At 44.8% G+C, this 20,495-nt stretch overlaps 1 protein-coding gene across 1 annotated transcript in view; it reads right to left on the reverse strand.

Moving 5' to 3' along the window:
• Window positions 1-20,495, reverse strand: part of LOC122942204 (ATP-binding cassette sub-family C member 2-like) — a 197,168-nt gene that overhangs the window by 119,170 nt on the left and 57,503 nt on the right. The window contains exons 9-10 of the mRNA XM_044299702.1: window positions 8,701-8,878; window positions 8,157-8,411 (exon numbers count right to left, since the gene is read on the reverse strand). Coding sequence (XP_044155637.1) covers window positions 8,157-8,411; window positions 8,701-8,878 — 433 coding nt within the window. The remainder of the gene's footprint in view (window positions 1-8,156; window positions 8,412-8,700; window positions 8,879-20,495) is intronic.

The raw sequence follows: 20,495 nt of genomic DNA on the forward strand, positions 1-20,495 counted from the left end.
ATATAATTTTTTAGAGGGTTAGCTCACCTGCAGGCCCACACATATAATGTTTTAGAGGGTCAGCCCACCTGCAGGCCCATGCAAAAAATTTTTTAGAGGGTCAGCTCACCTGCATACCGTCACCTATAATGTTTTATAGGTTCAGCCCACTTGCAGGCCCTTGCATATAATGTTTTACCGGGATAGCTCACCTGCAGGCCCTCACATATTATTTTCGAGGGTCAGCTCACCTGCAGGCCCTCACATATACATTTTTAGAGGGTCAGCCCACCTGCAGGCCCATGCAAATAATTTTTTTGAGGGTCAGCTCACCTGCATACCGTCACCTATAATGTTTTATAGGTTCAGCTCACTTGCAGGCCCTCGCATATAATGTTTTACATGTTTAGCTCACCTGCATGCCTTTGCATAAAAGGATCAGCTCACCAAGAGGCACTCACCTACAATCTGTTATAGGGTCAGCTCACCTGTAGGCCCACGCATATAATGTTTTATAGGGTTGGCTCACCTGCAGGCCTTTACATATAATTTTTAGAGGGTTAGCTCACCTGCATACCGTCACCTATAATGTTTTATAGGTTCAGCTCACTTGCAGGCTCTCGCATATAATGTTTTACATGTTTAGCTCACCTGCATGCCTTTGCATAAAAGGGTCAGCTCACCAGCAGGCACCCACCTACAATCTGTTATAGGGTCAGCTCACCTGTAGGCCCACGCATATAATATTTTATAGGGTCGGCTCACCTGCAGGCCTTTACATATAATTTTTTCAAGGGTCATCTTGCCAGCAGGCCCTTGCATATAATGTTTTACAGGGACAGCTTACCTGTAGGCCTTTACATATAATTTTTTAGAGGGTTAGCTCACCTGCAGGCCCACACATATAATGTTTTAGAGGGTCAGCCCACCTGCAGGCCCATGCAAATAATTTTTTAGAGGGTCAGCTCACCTGCATACCGTCACCTATAATCTTTTAAAGGGTAAGCTCACTTACAGGCCCTTGAATGTAATTGTGTAGAGGGTCAGTTCACCTGCATGCCCTCTCGTATATAATATTTTACAGGGCCAGCTCATAGGCAGGCCCTCGCATATCATTATTTTGAGGGTCAGCTCACCTGCAGGCCACTGCATATAATTTTTTTAGAGGATCAGCTAAACTGCAGGCCCTCGCATATAATTTTTTTGAGTGTCAGCTTACCTACAGGCCCTTGCATATAATTTTTAGAGGGTCAGCTCACTAGCAGGCCCCTTATCTACAATCTTTTACAGAGTCAGATCACCTTCAGGCCCTTGCATATAATGTTTTAAATGTTCAGCTCACCTTCAGGCCCACGCATATAATGTTTTATAGGGTCAGCTCACCTGCAGGCCCTCGCATATAATGTTTTACAGGGTCAGCTCATCTGCAGGCCCTTGCATAGAATTTTATAGATGGTCAGCTCACCTGCAGGCCCTCGCATATAATGTTTTACAGGGACAGCTCACTTATAGGCCCTCACATATAATTTTTTTAGAGGGTCAGCTCACCTGCAGGCCCTCACATATAATTTTTTAGAGTGTCAGCTCACCTGCATGCCCTCACCTTTAATCTTTTACAGGTAAGCTCACCTGCAGGCCCTTGAATATAATGTTTTATAGGGTCAGGTCACCTGCAGGCCCTCACATATAATTTTTTGGAGGGTCAGCTTGCCAGCAGGCCCTCACCTATAATCTTTTACAGTGTAAGCTAACCTGCAGGCCCTTGAATATGTTTTAAAGGGTCAGGTCACCTACAGACCCTCGCATATAATTTTTTAGAGGGTCAGCTCACCTATAGGCCCTCTCATATAATGTTTTACAAGGACAGCTCACCTGCAGGCCCTCGCATATAATGTTTTACATGTTCATCTCACCTGCATGCCCTTGCATAAAAGGGTCAGCTCACCAGCAGGCACTCACCTACAATCTGTTATAGGGTCAGCTCACCTGTAGGCCCACGCATATAATGTTTTATAGGGTCGGCTCATCTGCAGGCCTTTACATATAATTTTTTCGAGGGTCATCTTGCCAGCAGGCCCTTGCATATAATGTTTTACAGGGACAGCTCACCTGCAGGCCTTCACATATCATTCTTTAGAGGGTTAGCTCACCTGCAGGCCTACGCATATAATGTTTTAGAGGGTCAGCTCACCTGTAGGCCCACGCATATAATGTTTTATAGGGTCGGCTCACCTGCAGGCCTTTACATATCATTTTTTAGAGGGTCATCTTGCCAGCAGGCCCTTGCATATAATGTTTTACAGGGACAGCTCACCTGCAGGCCTTCACATATAATCTTTTAGAGTGTTAGCTCACCTGCAGGCACACGCATATAATGTTTTAGAGGGTCAGCTCACCTTCATGCCCTCACATATAATTTTTTTGAGGGTCAGCTTACCTGCAGGCCTTCACATAAATATTTAGAGGGTCAGCTCGCAAGCATGCCCTCACCTATAATCTTTTACAGGGTAAGCTCACCTTCAGGCCCTTGAATATAAAGTTTTACAGGGTTAGATCACCTACAGGCCCTCACATATAATTTTTTTGAGGGTCAGCTTACCTGCAAGCCCTCACATATAATTTTTAGAGGGTCAGCTCGCCAGCAGGCCCTCACCTATAATCTTTTACAGGGTAAGCTCCCCTGCAGGCCCTTGAATATAATGTTTTACAGTGTCAGGTCACCTACAGGCCCTTGCATATAATTTTTAGAGGGTCAGCTCACCTACAGGCCCTTGCATATAATGTTTTACAGGGACAGCTCACCTGCAGACTTTCGCATATAAATTTTTAGAGGGTCAGCCCACTTACAGGCCCTTGCATTTAATGTTTTACCGGGATAGCTCACCTGCAGGCCATCACATATTATTTTCGAGGGTCAGCTGACCTGCAGGCCCTCACATATAAATTTTTGAGGGTCAGCTCGCCTGCAGGCCCTCACCTATAATATTTTAAAGGGTAAGCTCACTTACAGGCCCTTGAATATAATTGTGTAGAGGGTCAGCTCACCTGCATGCCATCTCGCATATAATATTTTACAGGGCCAGCTCATAGGCAGGCCCTCGCATATCATTTTTTTGATGGTCAGCTCACCTGCAGGCCACCGCATATAATTTTTTTTAGAGGATCAGCTAAACTGCAGGCCCTCGCATATAATTTTTTTGAGTGTCAGCTTACCTGCAGGCCCTTGCATATAAATTTTAGAGGGTCAGCTCACTAGCAGGCCCTCACTTACAATCTTTTACATAGTCAGATCACCTTCAGGCCCTTGCATATAATGTTTTAAATGTTCAGCTCACCTTCAGGCCCACGCATATAATGTTTTATAGGGTCAGCTCACCTGCAGGCCCTTGCATATAATGTTTTACGGGGCAGCTTATCTGCAGGCCCTTGCATAGAATTTTATAGAGGGTCAGCTCACCTGCAGGCCCTCGCATACAATGTTTTACAGGGACAGCTCACTTATAGGCCCTCACATATAATTTTTTAGAGGGTCAGCTCACCTGCAGGCCCACGCAAATAATTTTTTTGAGGGTCAGCTCACCTGCAGGCCCACACATATAATTTTTTAGAGGGTCAGCTTACCTGCAGGCCCTCACATATAATTTTTTAGAGGGTTAGCTCACCTGCAGGCCCTCACATATAACTTTTTAGAGGGTCAGCTCGCCAGCAGACCCTCATCTATAATCTTTTACAGGGTAAGCTCACCTGCAGGCCCTTGAATTTAATGTTTTAAAGGGTCAGGTCACCTACAGGCCCTCGTATATAATTTTTTAGAGGGTCAGCTCACCTATAGGCCCTCTCATATAATGTTTTACAGGGACAGTTCACCTGCAGGCCCTCGCATATAATTATTTTCGAGGATCAGCTCACCTGCAGGCCCTCACATATACATTTTTAGAGGATCAGCTCGCCAGCAGGCCCTCACCTATAATCTTTAACAGGGTAAGCTCACCTACAGGCCCTTGAATATAATTTTGTAGAGGGTCTGCTCACCTGCAGGCCCTCGCATATAATTGTTTTAGAGGGTCAGCTCACCTGCAGGCTCTCGTATATAATTTTTTAGAGGGTCACTTCACCTGCAGGATCTCACATATAGTTTTTTACAGGGTCAGCTCACCTTCAGGCCCTTGCATATAATGTTTTACAGGGTCAGCTCACCTGCAGGCCCACGCATATATTTTTTAAGAGGGTCAGCTCACCTGCAGGCCCTCACCTAATTATACCTAATAGGTAATTTGCACTTATGCAGCCTTGCTTGGATGTGGTAGCCGTAGATGTTTCTCAGGCTCTCTCTCCGGAATCGAACCCCGAATCCCCGTTACCCGTGGTCACCATGGTAGGCGCAGAAAATAACATCGAAAGTTGATAGGGCAGACATCCAAATGGATCTTCGCCGTCACGGGGACGTGCTATTGGCCCCAGGTTATCTAGAGTCACCAAAGTGGCAGCAGGCCCTCGCCCATAATGTTTTAGATGGTCAGATCAGCAAGCCCTTGCTCCTAATGTTTTTGAGGGTCACCAGCAGGCCATCAATCTTAATTTTTGCTTGCAATTTTTGGCAGCACTTGCACCTTATATACAAGTAAATATACAGTTCTCCACTTACACTAGTTCTCTACTGAACCGTATCAGCCTCTTCTACTTCTCCCCTTCCGCAAGGAGAGTAGTTGCACTTCCCCAGATACTGTTTCTGCTTGCTTGGCCATTTTCCATAGCCTTTTGGATCTTGTAGGCCCCCTTTCTGCTGTAGAGTATCTGCGCGGGTAGTATGGATCTGTTACCGATATTCTTTCTGGGACTTGGTGGCATTCGACATCAGCACTCCCTTCCTGGTGCATTATTTATCCCATATCTGGTTCCGGTCTGTCCCTTAGCCTCGGTACTTTTTCTTTAGCTTCCGGTTAGGTCTGCCAGTTCAGGCAGCCTTCCATAAGTATAAGATGGCTTCTTTTTTCTCTTGTTATAGAGCTAAAGATCCTCCTCTCCATGTCTCTGCTTACCACATTGTAATTCTCCTTGAGGAACATTTTTAAGAGACAAACCCCTTGGCCGTAGGTCTAAAGGGGACTTTTTTTGATCCCAAAGGACACTCTTTTCCTACCAGGTTACTTCCCAATTTTTTTTGTGTTTTTTTGGGTCGGTTCCACTGCCTTGTTCACATTGTGTCTCTTCTCTCCCTTGATATTCTTTTCTTATGGGCCATGGTCATGCCTGACATCCAGGTTCTCTAGCCCTGATTTGTTAATGGTTCTGCTCGAGTGCCTATTCTCCTTTGACAGCCTGGTATGGAGTTTGGGGTTGTCGCCCTCTGTCACCTCTACTTCTTCCCCCATAGGGGGGCAAGATTTGTCACGTCTGCAGTTCTCTGGCCCTTGGTATCCAGACACCATTTTTAGTTTGTTTTCTTCTCATGCCATGTTGTAACTGTTGATCACTTCCTTGTATGCTGGTCCTTGGGTATCACCTTCCTTAGGCTACTTTCACACTAGCCGCACGGACCTCGGGCAGGCTGTTCCGTCGGGTGAACAGCCTGTCGGATCCGTCCTGCCGCTAGTGACCGTGTGCCTCCGGACTGCTGCTCCCTCCCCATTGACTATAATGGGGGCGGGAACGAAGTTCCCGAAAGGCACTGCAGCGCACGGCAAGAGGCTGCTGGAACAAATGTTGGACATGTCATAGTTTTATCCCGGCAGCCTCTCACCATGTGCTGCTGTGTCTCCACCAGAACTCCGCCCCGCCCCCATTATAGTCAATGAAGACGGAGCGGCAGTCCAGAGACACACGGTCACCAGTGGCAGGACGGATCCGACAGGCTGTTCACCCGGCAGAACAGCCTGCCCGAGGTCCGTGCCACTAGTGTGAAAGTAGCCTTAGAAGTCTTCTAGGCCCAGGCTATGTTTTCTGTCTCCGGTATATTCCATAGTCGCTCCATTTGCTCTGGCGCCTGACTTGTTTTTATTCTTGCCTATTTTGTGGATATTCGGTGTGCTCTCCACTTCTTCCGAAGTCTCCTAAGCCGTGGCTTATGTCCCCGGGGCTGTTCTTCTTCTGCCCAGCCGGGCATCTGGGTATTCAGACGCTTTTTGGCTGGCCTTCCTGGGAATGGCTCTTTCTGTCCTTTTTCAGAGGTCCGGGTGTGTCCTCCCAAACGCAATTCTGTGTGGGGACTTATGACAGGCCTTGGATTCATTCTGGTCTTGTTCCCTCCACATGGTACTGCTCTTTAACGTCCCATGGTCTTCTGTATCCACCAATGATACAAGCGAGAAAGTAGGATTTTTGTCTTACCTGTAAAATCCTTTTCTTGCTGCGAGAAAAGGATTTTACAGGTAAGACAAAAATCCTACTTTTCAACTACCAGTGCAGCCATGAAACCTGTAACATCTTGTGAACAGTGCATCCTGTGTAGCAACAGCCAATTCATTGCATGAGAACAACTGTCCTTATCTGTTTGCATTTGAATTCTTCAGTAAAGAACTGTTCTGCTCAACAACTGCCTCATCATTGCTCCCTGCACCCCTAGTACACTGCAAAGTGTTGGCATCATGACAACTGGGACCCTGCCTTGCACCTCAAAACATGCAACACCAAGGGAGGAGTATCCTAGAACCAAAGACTGCCACGAAAGGAAAGAAAGGTGCACCCTTCCACATCACTGCATTAGGCCAGGAAACATCAGAACCGTGAGTACTACTACAACTCCCATCCGGCCATCCACACTCAAGCATGCCTCTGCAGCATGCTGCACTCCATCACATTGTGCAAAACAAGTGGCAGCCAGAAAGTCCCATAAAAGTGATAGTCATTGGCCCAGATTCAGGTAGATTTGCCCATTACTTACACCTGAGCCGCTCAGCTGAATTTCTCTGCGCTGGAGCAATTTTGCCAAATTGCCACCTGATTCAGGAATCGTTTGTTCATTTAATTTGCTCCTGTTTAAGGCAAAGCTGAGGGCGCAAGGCCGTGCAAGTCAAAGTGGGTGTGCCCCTATGTAAATGAGGAATTTTCGGCTCAGCAGAGGTTTGCTAGCAGAATTTCAGGGCAAATCCTGCTCAGCTGCTTGCACTGAGCAAATGAATAGGAGCAGACTTGCGCAGGTTCTTTGCTGAATTTCATCCTGCTTTTTCCTACCCCCCCCTGAGCAAGGAAATTCAGCCCTTTTGCAAGACATGGCACCTCCCAAAGGGACCAAAATAAGGAAGGCCAACTTTGTGGCTGCAGAGATGGACATCCTGATTGCTGCACTCCAGCAGCATAAGGAAGTCCTATATGGTGCCCAGCGGGCAAACACCACCATTGCCCAAAGGAGGGCTATATATGAAGCCATTGCCCTGGACATCAATGCCCTGGGTAATGAAGTGCGTACCTGGGATGACATCCAGAAGAAATTAAATGATATGAGACATTTGGCCATCTTTTGCTAACTTGCCCCTGCTTTTAACAGGAGCAAGTTTGCCCAGGGAAAAAAGCTTGCACGCTTCCAGCGCAAGATGAGCATCACACGCGCATGTTTCTGAATCATCGGCAGTACCTAATTTGCATATTCGCTGAGGGAATTCCATGAAGGCGCAACTTACACCCCGTGCAAAATTGCACGAAAATTGCGCAGGAACAGCTAGGCTGCGTGCGCGGGAAAATGGCCGCTTTTCAGGCTTAACTGGTTTACAGAATCAGCCGCAAATTTGCATAGGAGCAAATCAGTACTTGCGCGGCGCAAATCACACTTGTTCCCGCGCAAGTGCTTCTTGAATCTGGGCCATTGTGTGTCTATACCAGTGTCATCTACAGTTTCACCCATAACAGTGACAGCAATAGCGTTTCCTTTAATGTTACAGCTATAGTGCCCCCTTTAAAGTGTAAACTACAGCACTCCTTCTTATTGTCGGCAGCAGGAACAATCTCCAGCTGCCATAAAAAAAATCTAATAATTAGGTTAATCTTGAAGAAAAATTGGAAGTCTGAAAGCTCTGTCCTTTTTTCAAGAGTCTCCTGAACTTGGCAGGAGTGTGGGCATGTGTGTCATGGTACTGCAATATTAGTAAACAGTGGACTATGCCAACTTGAAGGTGATGAAGTCCTCCAACATGACGCCAGTTTGGGCAAATTGGTGCATGCCCAGTAGATGTTGACAGCCTCACCTGGAATGTCTTTGATTTAGTAGCTAGGACTGCGTTGATTGGTATCAAAAGGATTATTACTCCAAGTCCTGCCAGGACTGACGGTCCCAGCTCTAACCAGAGGAATACCACAGAAACTATGATCTGCAGAGGTGAGGACCAAATGAGATGAATGGAGTTCGACAGATCCATGAATTCCTGTGCATCTGCAGACATCAGGTTCACGGTTTCTCCTACTGTTGACTCCTTCCTGATGGCATTTGAGACAGTCAGAGCCTAGAGGGATACAAAAGACCATGGGTCAATGACAGATCTATTCTTCTGTTTTAAGAGACGCCATAGATTTTAAAGAAGTTTTTGAATCCTGATCTTCCTGATTCAGCGACAGACACATTTGTTGCATGTAGGGAAACCCTGAAGTTATATTGCAATACAAGCCCTGAATCCTGATCTTCCTTATTCAGAGACAGACACATTTGTTGCATGTAGGGAAACCTTGAAGTTATTTTGCAATAGCCTTACAAGCCTGTGTAGACCGTTTAGACTATTCATCATGTATACTCACTTTTTTGTATATGGCAGCGGTTAGTGTTGTACGGATTCTCATTCCCAAGACGAAGCAGCCCTGGAAATATTGCTGCAGGCAGAGTGACTGGATTAAACCTGTTACCAGCAGCAAGGCCGCATAAAAAAATCCCTTCCATAGATACTCCTTAGGGTTGGATGTGAATGAAACCATCGCTCTGCAAATCAGCAACAGGACACATTACAATACATTAAAATACTGTAACATCAAGTAGTATTTTCCCTGAAAAAAAAAACTGAGATGAAACTTAAAGCTTCTGGACCTCAAAGCAAAATCACTAACAGGCCGTAATTCTGCTCAGACTGTCTGTATCGGGTTGCTGGGTTTTTTACCGGCACATTGACTTGACTGTATTTTCTTTGCACTGCTTTGGAGTCCTGCTCTGACTCCACATATGGCTAGCTTAGGAGTCCCTTTTATGTGTCCATATATCTGTAAGCCGTGTACCGGGGTGGGCTCCCCAGGACACAGCAAAGTCACGAATTAGGAAAGCAACTCCAACACCAGCTTTTACAAAACTGAATTTTTACTGAAACGTGATAATGAACACAGCCCCAAATGCTGGGAAACATAAAATTAATTTGCATACACTCAGCCCGAAGGCTGAGACCCCTGTGCTGCACAGCACGGCGCCCTCTAATGGATGCCAGAAGAAATTTGCGGTAATTTACCTACTTGCGGGCACAACTAAAACTGCCTCGCCGTACCTTTTATTACCCTGAAGCAAACACAAACAATTTTTGGGGTGCTTAGTACAGGCTAGCCTGCGGTGCAGCTGTCACAAGTAATGGGGAGGGGAAAACACCAGATAACACACAGAAGGAAATAGACAGGAGTCTAGACCTCAAAGCTAAGGGAGAGGGATGGTGACCTCCAAGAAATCCGTTGACCTCTCCCTGACTCCTGCCAAGGTTTCTCCCAGAACCTTAGCCCTGGAGACCCTGGAAAGCCCTAGGAGTGGTGGCAGGGAAAGAGAGTATAACTGGTTCGTTCCCCGATGAAGGAACCAGCATCTCCCTGAGGCCTAGAAACACAAGCAAACAACATAATGCAAAACAAAATGCACTTAGCTTAAAGAAGAATGGAGGAGCAGGAGATCCAAAGGAACAACACAGCAGATCAACCAACTCCAGCAGGAAATATCAACCTCATGGTAAGCAGTGTGAGTCAGAACTAAATAGAGCCTCAGTAATGACCACAAGCTGCACCTCACATATGGAATCAGTGCTCCCGTTAAATGGGAGGTAGTCCCAAACACAGTATTGATTTTTTAATTGTCCCTGCCGGATCTGAAACCAACAACCTTTTGCACTGAAGGCAAAGACTGTAACCACTGAGCTATAGCGTTTAATGTTAGTAAATGGAAGATGTTCTATGGCTAAAAACGTCAGTAGTATTTTTCCCAGGTATAATGTACTCAGATGTACAATGTATTGGTATGTGCAGATACATTTCTATATATATACCAGGACCTTGTATGGTAGTTATATATATATAGAGCGATCTTGAATAGCCGCAGAAGTGGAAGTTGCAAGGGAGGAGAGGGCTGAAAAGAAGTTGCAGGGAGGGACTATCAAAAATTTGCTGTGGGACAGTCATTTCTAGTTATGCCACTGACTATAAGGCCTCATGCACACAAATGTATCTGTTTTGCAGTCCACAAACCCTGGTACCAAAAAATACTGATACCGTCCATGTGCTGTCCGTATCTGTATGTCCGGTCAGCAAATTACAGAACATGTCCTATTCTGATCCGTAAAATGGACCCACAAAAAGAATAAGTATGGCACTCAGATGGCCGTGGGTTCGATATCCGGCAGAGACAACTTTAAAATGCAGACTTAATAAATGTTAAATACACAACATGAAAAAATAAGTTATTTAGATTCCAGAACATTGTATATGTAAATATATAATAAATCGGGAAAATACACAGGAGTGTCTCTAACTTGGAAAAAATATGTTACTTAATTTAGCGCCCTGTGCCTTGGCCGTTCCGATGGTGTTAGGATCCCTGCTACCCTCCATTGCTCGCTCCTGTCTTGACGTGGCAGGAAATAGCTGTAAAAGTGAGCCACAGTCACAGCCATTCACTGCTATGTCAGCAGCAGGTGGTGGAGACCAACCAGTCCCTGGCTCCGTCAGAATGGCAGCGGCGGGGGAATCAGTGAGGTGAGTATAAATTGCTTAAATTTTTTTTAATACCATTTTCTGCCAGGAGAACTCTTTTTGCTTTGGTTGGAATACCTCTTTAACCACTTCAACCCCGCTAGCTGAAACCCCCTTAATGACCAGGCCACTTTTTACACTTCTGCACTACACTACTTTCACCGTTTATTGCTTGGTCATGCAACTTACCACCCAAATAAATTTTACCTCCTTTTCTTCTCACTAATAGAGCTTTCATTTGGTGGTATTTCATTGCTGCTGACATTTTTACTTTTTTTGTTATTAATCGAAATTTAACGATTTTTTTGCAAAACAATGACATTTTTCACTTTTAGCTGTAAAATTTTGCAAAAAAAACTACATCCATATATAAATTTTTCGCTAAATTTATTGTTCTACATGTCTTTGATAAAAAAAATATATTTGGGCAAAAAAAAATGGTTTGGGTAAAAGTTATAGCGTTTACAAACTATGGTACAAAAATGTGAATTTTCCGCTTTTTGAAGCAGCTCTGACTTTCTGAGCACCTGTCATGTTTCCTGAGGTTCTACAATGCCCAGACAGTACAAACACCCCACAAATTACCCCATTTCGGAAAGTAGACACCCTAAGGTATTCGCTGATGAGCATAGTGAGTTCATAGAACTTTTTCTTTTTTGTCACAAGTTAGCGGAAAATGATGATTTTTTTTTTTCTTACAAAGTCTCATATTCCACTAACTTGTGACAAAAAATAAAAACTTCCATGAACTCACTATGCCCATCACAAAATACCTTGGGGTGTCTTCTTTCCAAAATGGGGTCACTTGTGGCGTAATTATACTGCCCTGGCAATTTAGGGGCCCATATGTGTGAGAAGTAGTTTGCAATCAAAATCTGTAAAAAATGACCGGTGAAATCCGAAAGGTGCACTTTGGAATATGTGCCCCTTTGCCCACCTAGGCTGCAAAAAAGTGTCACACATCTGGTATCGCCGTACTCAGGAGAAGTTGGGAAATGTGTTTTGGGGTGTCATTTTACATATACCCATGCTGGGTGAGAGAAATATCTTGGCAAAAGACAACTTTTCCCATTTTTTTATACAAAGTTGGCATTTGACCAAGATATTTATCTCACCCAGCATGGGTATATGTAAAATGACACCCCAAAACACATTCCCCAACTTCTCCTGAGTACGGCGATACCACATGTGTGACACTTTTTTGCAGCCAAGGTGGGCAAAGGGGCACATATTCCAAAGAGCACCTTTCGGATTTCGCAGGCCATTTTTTACACGTTTTGATTGCAAGGTACTTCTCACACATTTGGGCCCCTAAATTGCCAGGGCAGTATAACTACGCCACAAGTGACCCCACTTTGGAAAGAAGACACCCCAAGGTATTCCGTGAGGGGCATGGCGAGTTCCTAGAATTTTTTATTTTTTGTCACAAGTTAGCGGAAAATGATGATTTTTTTTTTCCTTACAAAGTCTCATATTCCACTAACTTGCGACAAAAAATAAAAGATTCTAGGAACTCGCCATGCCCCTCACGGAATACCTTGGGGTGTCTTCTTTCCAAAATGGGGTCACTTGTGGCGTAGTTATACTGCCCTGGCAATTTAGGGGCCCATATGTGTGAGAAGTAGTTTGCAATCAAAATGTGTATAAAATGGCCTGCGAAATCCGAAAGGTGCTCTTTGGAATGTGTGCCCCTTTGCCCACCTAGGCTGCAATAAAGTGTCACACATCTGGTATCGCCGTACTCAGGAGAAGTTGGGGAATGTGTTTTGGGGTGTCATTTTACATATACCCATGCTGGGTGAGAGAAATATCTTGGCAAAAGACAACTTTTCCCATTTTTTTATACAAAGTTGGCATTTGACCAAGATGTTTATCTCACCCAGCATGGGTATATCTAAAATGACACCCCAAAACACATTCTCCAACTTCTCCGGAGTACGGCGATACCACATTTGTGACACTTTTTTGCAGCCTAGATGCGCAAAGGGGCCCACATTCCTTTTAGGAGGGCATTTTTAGACATTTGGATCCCAGACTTCTTCTCACGCTTTAGGGCCCCTAAAAAGCCAGGGCAGTATAAATACCCCACATGTGACCCCACTTTGGAAAGAAGACACCCCAAGGTATTCAATGAGGGGCCTGACGAGTTCATAGAATTAATTTTTTTTGGCATAAGTTAGCGGAAATATTTTTTTATTTTATTTTTTTCTCACAAAGTCTCACTTTCCGCTAACTTGGGACAAAAATTTTAATCTTTCATGGACTCAATATGCCCCTCAGCGAAGACCTTGGGGTGTCTTCTTTCCAAAATGGGGTCAGTTGTGGGGTGTTTGTAATGCCCTGGCATTTGAGGGTCTCCGCAATCATTACATGTATGGCCAGCATTAGGAGTTTCTGCTATTCTCCTTATATTGAGCATACAGGTAATGAGATATTTTTTTTTTCCGTTCAGCCTCTGGGCTGAAAGAAAAAAATGAACGGCACAGATTTCTTCATTCGCATCGATCAATGTGGATGAAAAAATCTCTGCCAAAAAAAAAAAGGAGGGGAAAGGCGTCTGCCAGGACATAGGAGCTCCGCCCAACATCCATACCCACTTAGCTCGTATGCCCTGGCAAACCAGATTTCTCCATTCACATCAATCAATGTGGATGAATAAATCATTGCCGGGATTTTTTATTTATTTTTTTATATACAAAGTGTTTGCCAAATCATAGGAACACCGCCACCTCCTCAGCTCGTATGCCTTGGCAAACGTATCTTTTACTGCAGAGTAGAAATCTCATCTTGCAGCGCCGCATACACCGACTTGCGTGTAAACTGACAGCAGCGCAATGCTTCTGTCAGAATGCACATCAGTGCTGCAGCTAGTCGATCGGTTGGTCCACCTGAAAGGTAAAAAAAAAAAAACAGGCCGCAACGCAATAATTTTATTAACTTTGGAACAGAACATATAAACTTTAACTTTTTGAACTAAACATTAACCTTTTTGCTTACTGGTGTTTTTTTTTTTACCTTTATAGAACAAACCTCTCCTTCCCCATGGGTCAATGTGCAAAGCGCAAAGCGCCCAAAGATGTTATGCACTTTGTCCCAGGTGAAAGGAGATGTTTGCAGCAGCTGTATGTGAATGGGCCCTAATAGCCCTGTGTGCCTGTCCTGGTGAGATGTGATCCCTATGCTAGGTGTCCTGTGTGTGGTACTTCCGGAAACACTCTCCAAAGCATAGGGCAGGGTGGTCAGGACAGTCAGGACAGAAATAGCGGGTGTCACGCCTTATTCCACTCCTGCTACAGACACAACATCTTTTTCGGGGTGACGGTTGGGTTGAGGTACCAGGAACGACATTGGGGAAATGTCGCTCGTGTAGACGGCTAACTACACTGGTGGATGGGGCCACGGAACTTCCTGGGTACAGGAGGTTCTCGATGATCATTTCCTGAAATTTGAGCAAGGATCCAGTTCTCCCAGCCTTACTGTAGAGAACAAAACTATTATACAGAGCCAATTGAATCAAATATACAGACACCTTCTTATACCAGCATCTGGTTCTGCGGGAAACTAAATACGGAGACAACATCTGGTCATTGAAGTCCACCCCTCCCATGTGAAGGTTATAGTCGTGGACTGAGAGCGGCTTTTCAATGACACGGGTTGCTCGCTCAATTTGTATTGTCGTGTCTGCGTGAATGGAGGAGAGCATGTAAACGTCACACTTGTCTCTCCATTTCACCGCGAGCAGTTCTTCGTTACACAATGCAGCCCTCTGCCCCCTTGCAAGACGGGTGGTAACGAGCCGTTGGGGGAAGCCCGCGCGACTAGTTCGCACGGTGCCACAGGCGCCAATCTGTTCTAGAAACAAATGCCTAAAGAGGGCCACACTTGTGTAGAAATTGTCCACATAAAGATGGTACCCCTTGCCGAATAAGGGTGACACCAAGTCCCAGACTGTCTTCCCACTGCTCCCCAGGTAGTCAGGGCAACCGACCGGCTCCAGGGTCTGATCTTTTCCCTCATAGATCCGAAATTTGTGGGTATAGCCTGTGGCCCTTTCACAGAGCTTATACAATTTGACCCCATACCGGGCGCGCTTGCTTGGGATGTATTGTTTGAAGCCAAGGCGCCCGGTAAAATGTATTAGGGACTCGTCTACGCAGATGTTTTGCTCTGGGGTATACAAATCTGCAAATTTCTGGTTGAAATGGTTTATGAGGGGCCGAATTTTGTGGAGCCGGTCAAAAGCTGGGTGGCCTCTGGGACGGGAGGCGGTGTTGTCGCTAAAGTGCAGGAAACGCAGGATGGCCTCAAAACGTGCCCTGGACATAGCAGCAGAGAACATGGGCATGTGATGAATTGGCTTCGTGGACCAATATGACCGCAATTCATGCTTTTTAGTTAGACCCATGTTGAGGAGAAGGCCCAGAAAAATTTTAATTTCGGAAACTTGGACTGGTTTCCACCGGAAAGGCTGGGCATAATAGCTTCCCGGGTTGGCGGTTATAAATTGTGTGGCATACCTGTTTGTTTCGGCCACGACTATGTCTAAGAGCTCCGCAGTCAAGAACAGCTCAAAAAATCCCAGGGCCAAACCGATCTGAGCTGTCTCAACCCGAACTCCAGACTGGGCGGTGAAAGGGGGAACTACAGGTGCGGCTGAAGTTGGGGACTGCCAATCAGGGTTTGCCAGCACCTCAGGGATTCTAGGGGGTCTACGGGCCCGTCTTTGCGGTGGCTGCGACGGGGTCACTACTGCTCGTGCCACCGTACCAGCTTCAACTGCCCTTCTGGTGCTCGCCACTTCACCAGGTTGTACGGCAGTGCTGGTACTAGGTCCAGGGAGGGCTGCGCTGCTGGTGTATGCATCACCACGTAATCCGACAGCGCCAGCCCCACTCTGCTGCCCTTGAAGCGGATCCTGCGCAACCTGTGGTCTAGCGACACGGGGCCGGGTACGCCTGGTGCTATCAGGGACCTCAGCCTCCTCGTCCGAACTTTGGGTCAGAGAGCCACTGCTTTCTACAGGTCCGCTAGATTCATCAGATGAGGGTTCCCATTCCTCATCCGACTGGGTCAGAAGCCTGTAGGCCTCTTCAGAAGAATACCCCCTGTTTGACATTTGGGCAACTAAATTTAGGGGTATTCCCTGAGACTACCCAAGAAAAAAAAGAAAGCCGGTCTTACAAATGGGAGGCTAGCGAAGTACCGGAGGCCGCTGCGGTTGATAAAAAATATCAAAACAGATTTTTTTATCGCCGCAGCTCGTGTAAAGTGAATGTGCAGTGATCAAACAAACAAATATTTTTGTCACTGCGGTGGGGCGGGTGTGGGCGAACGCACGTGTGGGCGACCGATCAGGCCTGATCGGGCAAACACTGCGTTTTGGGTGGAGGGCGAACTAAAGTGACACTAATACTATTATAGATCTGACCGTGATCAGTTTTGATCACTTCCAGATACTATAAAAGTACAAATGCTGATTAGCGATACGCTAATCAGCGAATCAGTGACTGCGGTGCGGTAGGCTGGGCGCTAACCGATCCCTAAACTACCTAACCAAGGGGCCTAAACTATCCCTAAAACCTAACAGTCAATACCAGTTAAAAAAAAAAAGGGACAGTTTACACTGATCACTTTTTTCCTTTCACTAGTGATTGACAGGGGCGATCAAAGGGGTGATTAAAGGGTTAATTGGGGTGCAGGGGGTGATCTGGGGCTAAAGTTTGGTGTTGGTGCTACTCACTGTGAAGCCTGCTCCTCTGCTGGATCCAACCGACGAAAAGGACCAGCAGAGGAGCAGGGCAGCCATATAACAGATCATATTTACTAATATGATCTGTTATCTGGCACTTGATTGGTTTTTTAAAAAATCATCAGCTTGCCAGCCGCGATCATTGGCTGGTAAGCTGATGACGCGACCCCCCTTGACGAAATGCCGGCCCGAACTGCGCATGCACGGGCCGGCAAAGCGCGTCATCTCGCCTCTCGCGAGATGACGCGTATATGCGTGACTCTGCGCAGCGCTGCCGCCTCCGGAGCGCAGATCTGCGTTAGGCGGTCCGGAGGCGGTTAAAGGGAACCTGTCATGTGGATATTTGAGTATAATCTAACTAATTATATACAATCATTAACTACTAAAAAGTACCTTAGATGTATTCACTTACTGGTGTCACAGATGGTTACCTCATAATAAAAAAACTAAGATGCCACATGCCACATGCTAATGAGCTGATTTGAGTCCAGCGTGATGTCATTGAGTCCAGTGTATATTTAATTCAGAGCTATAGCCACTCCCCTGCCCACCTGCTGCTGATTCAAATGGAAAATAACTGTCAATCTGCAACTGGTAGGCGGGGAGAGTCAGGAGCTCATAAATATTCATGACTCATCATTATCAGCTGGAGCTTTTCAATACAAGATGTTGGCAGATTGACTGGGTCAATTAAAGAAAGTGACCCAGCATTTTGCTAAGAGAATCAGTCACTTATTTATTTAGCCCTCAGTTAGGACACCATAAAACTGGTGACAGGTTCTCTTTAAATACCCTCCATTTACTGTCATAAATGTTGAAGTGTGTATAGGTGGCTTTCATAGGGCTGTACTGTAGTCGTACCTCCTCAAATTTTAAATCTTTTAATCTGATGCTACTAATTTAGTGTAACTTAATTTTTATGGAGAAAAGAATGCATAGCTAATGCTTAAAAGGATTTTCCACTTTAAAGGCTATACCATAAACAGCTAAGACCTGTCCTAGGTTGCTAATACGGCTTATATGTTTATACAGCTGGACCTCCCAATAACCTTAATACAGTTTACATATTTATATGTTAAAGACAAAAGCAGAGTTATTAACTGTGACCTCATGTTTTTGGATGTCATATAACAGTTATATATATCGTGTTCACGGAAGCAGAAAAGATAATATGCCTTTAAGATTCATTATATGAATGTAAGGTAAGCTTAATGACACAGCAGAAGGCATAAAGTTAAACTCTTGTTACTACCCAGAAGTCTTGACCAATTACAGCCAGCCTCACACTGAGCAGGAGTCTTGGCCAATAACAGCCGATCTTACACTCAGCCTGTGTGGGAAATCCCCTGCTAGAGTTATTATACACCAGAAAGAGGAGCTGAACAGACACACAGTTCTAGTCAGAGTTCAGTTTTATGGAAGCAAGAGGCCAAAGTAGGCATTTAGAACAGTTATATAATGTCCCTATTGTTGATGTAGTGATTAGAACTGTATACTGAACCAGTTATATGTATGTTTACTTACAGTTTCACCAAATTGCAACCAAATAGCAAATTAAGAACTGCTCGTACCAGATCATACTAAGTCATAGAAAGTAAACTGCAAACCAAGTTGAGCAAGTAGAACTATTAGTTAAACCTCAGATATACCTGTCAAAGAGATCATAAAGCTTAAATAACTTAAACTGAGAGGGGGCATACTAAAAGGAATGACAGAGTGGAATGCCTATAGACTTTAAATGAAAAGTGGAATGCCCATAGAGAATAATGGACCAGAGTGGAATGCCCATAGAGAATAATGGAAATGTAATATTTGAATTAGAGACAAAACCATTTGACATATTTAATAATTATTTAGCAGACATACCCTCCAAATTCAGTGGGATTATTTAATGTTTAGATTAAGTGGAATTATCACTGTTTTCTGCAGAATGACAAGGATGAATGACACAATGGAATGCCCATAGACTATAATGGGAAGTAAAATATGACTTTATTTGCAGGTAAATCTGTGTTATTTAGGAAATTAACCTTTACCGCAAGTGCTCCCTGGGTCGAGTAGCATATTGTAAAAAGAAAATTACCTTGGATTATAACTGTTTTCTATAAAATGCAAAGGGCAATGACATAATGGAATGCCCATAGACTATAATGGGAGGCGAAATTTGATTTGAAGTCTGAACTAGAGATGGCCTTGCGGTTCGCACGACAGTCGGTTCGCGGCGAACTTTGATCGTTCGCGATTCGCCGAACATGCGAACATATGGAGATATTCGCGTCCGCCATGTCCTGTCACATTGTGAAGAACTTTGACCCATGACACATCCATCAGGTGGTACAGGACAGCCAATTGAGACGTTTCAGCACATGGACATACCCCCTACCTTATAAATAGACCCGATCTGGCCGCCATTTTACCTTTAGTCTTTTGTCAGTGTAGGGAAAGGTTGCTGTGTGGAGCAGGGACAGACTGTTAGGGACAAAAACGCTAGCTAATAGGTCCACAAAAGTCCTTTTAAGGACTGGCATAGGTGTACTATTGATAGGTGTGCAGTACAGAGGGGTGTAATACACTTATAATATACTAACATAGAAAGCATATTATAGTGGATTTGTATTGTGCAGCAGTGGTGAGCGGTTCTGCAGCTACACAGAGTGACAAACGCAATTAGAAAAAAAAAATATAACTGGTGTAATTTACCAGTCGCCCACCCCAAAAAAATGATAGAAGCGGGGTGTTATATACCAATAATATACTTTCTATATAGTGCATTTGGGTACAGCAGCATTTGTTTGCTCTTTTGCTGCATTCCCTCTGCTACACACAGTGACAAAAGGTACTGGAAAAAATAATTATAACTGGTGTGATATACCAGTCGCCCCCCCAAATGAACTATTTTGCGCATGCGCGTACGTGAAATTTATATTGCCGATATTTCGCATTGAAAAAAATTATGAATGGAGATCGCAAATTTGAACACTGTCCATGTTGTGGGACTATTTGTGCACTTCTAGTAATTATTTCTTGGCTGCAAATATGAGCAGAAGGTTTAATGGGACCCGCCGCGAACTTGCAGTTCGTGAACATTTGATCGCGATCGCGTTCGCGAACAGTCCGTGACGATGTTCGGCCATCCCCAGTCTGAACCATTTAACATATCAAGTAAATCTTTAGCAGGCTTACTCTTCAAGTTCAGTGTGATTATTTAAAATTGAGATTAAGTGGGATTATCATTGGTTTCTATGAAATGACAAGGGGAATGGCACAATGGAATGCCCATAGACTATAATGGAAAGTAAAATATGAGTTTATTTGCAGGTAAATCTGTGTTATGTAGGAAATGAACCTCTACCACAAGTTTTACCTGGGTAGAGTAGCACATTGTAAAATGAAAATTACCTTGGATTATAACTGTTTTCAATAGAATGACTGAACACAACGTCAAATATATACAGGATACAGTACGTTTGAATACACCCTTACCCTGGGTTCAGACCTGAGCGTTCTAAAACGAGCGCTCTGTATGCGCGATTGTACGGGCGTTTACAATCGCGCATACAGAGACATGCGTGCACACATTGTCGCGCGTTCCCGAATATCTATGTGCGGAAACGCGCGACAAACGCCCCAAAAAAAGCTCAAGCACTTGTTTGAGCGTCGGGCGTTTTACAGCGCGATCGTACGCGCTGTAAAACGCCCAGGTGAGAACCATTCCCATAGGGAATCATTGGTTCTTGCCTGTTGTGCGTTTTACAGCGCGTAGGAACGCGCTGTAAAACGCTCAGGTCTGAACCCAGGGTAAAGGTAGGGTCACACTGAGCGCATACGCAACGTATTTGAGGCTGCGAGAAATGTG

Source organism: Bufo gargarizans, chromosome 6 (genome assembly GCF_014858855.1).
Source record: "Bufo gargarizans isolate SCDJY-AF-19 chromosome 6, ASM1485885v1, whole genome shotgun sequence".
Taxonomy (NCBI): Eukaryota; Metazoa; Chordata; class Amphibia; order Anura; family Bufonidae; genus Bufo; species Bufo gargarizans.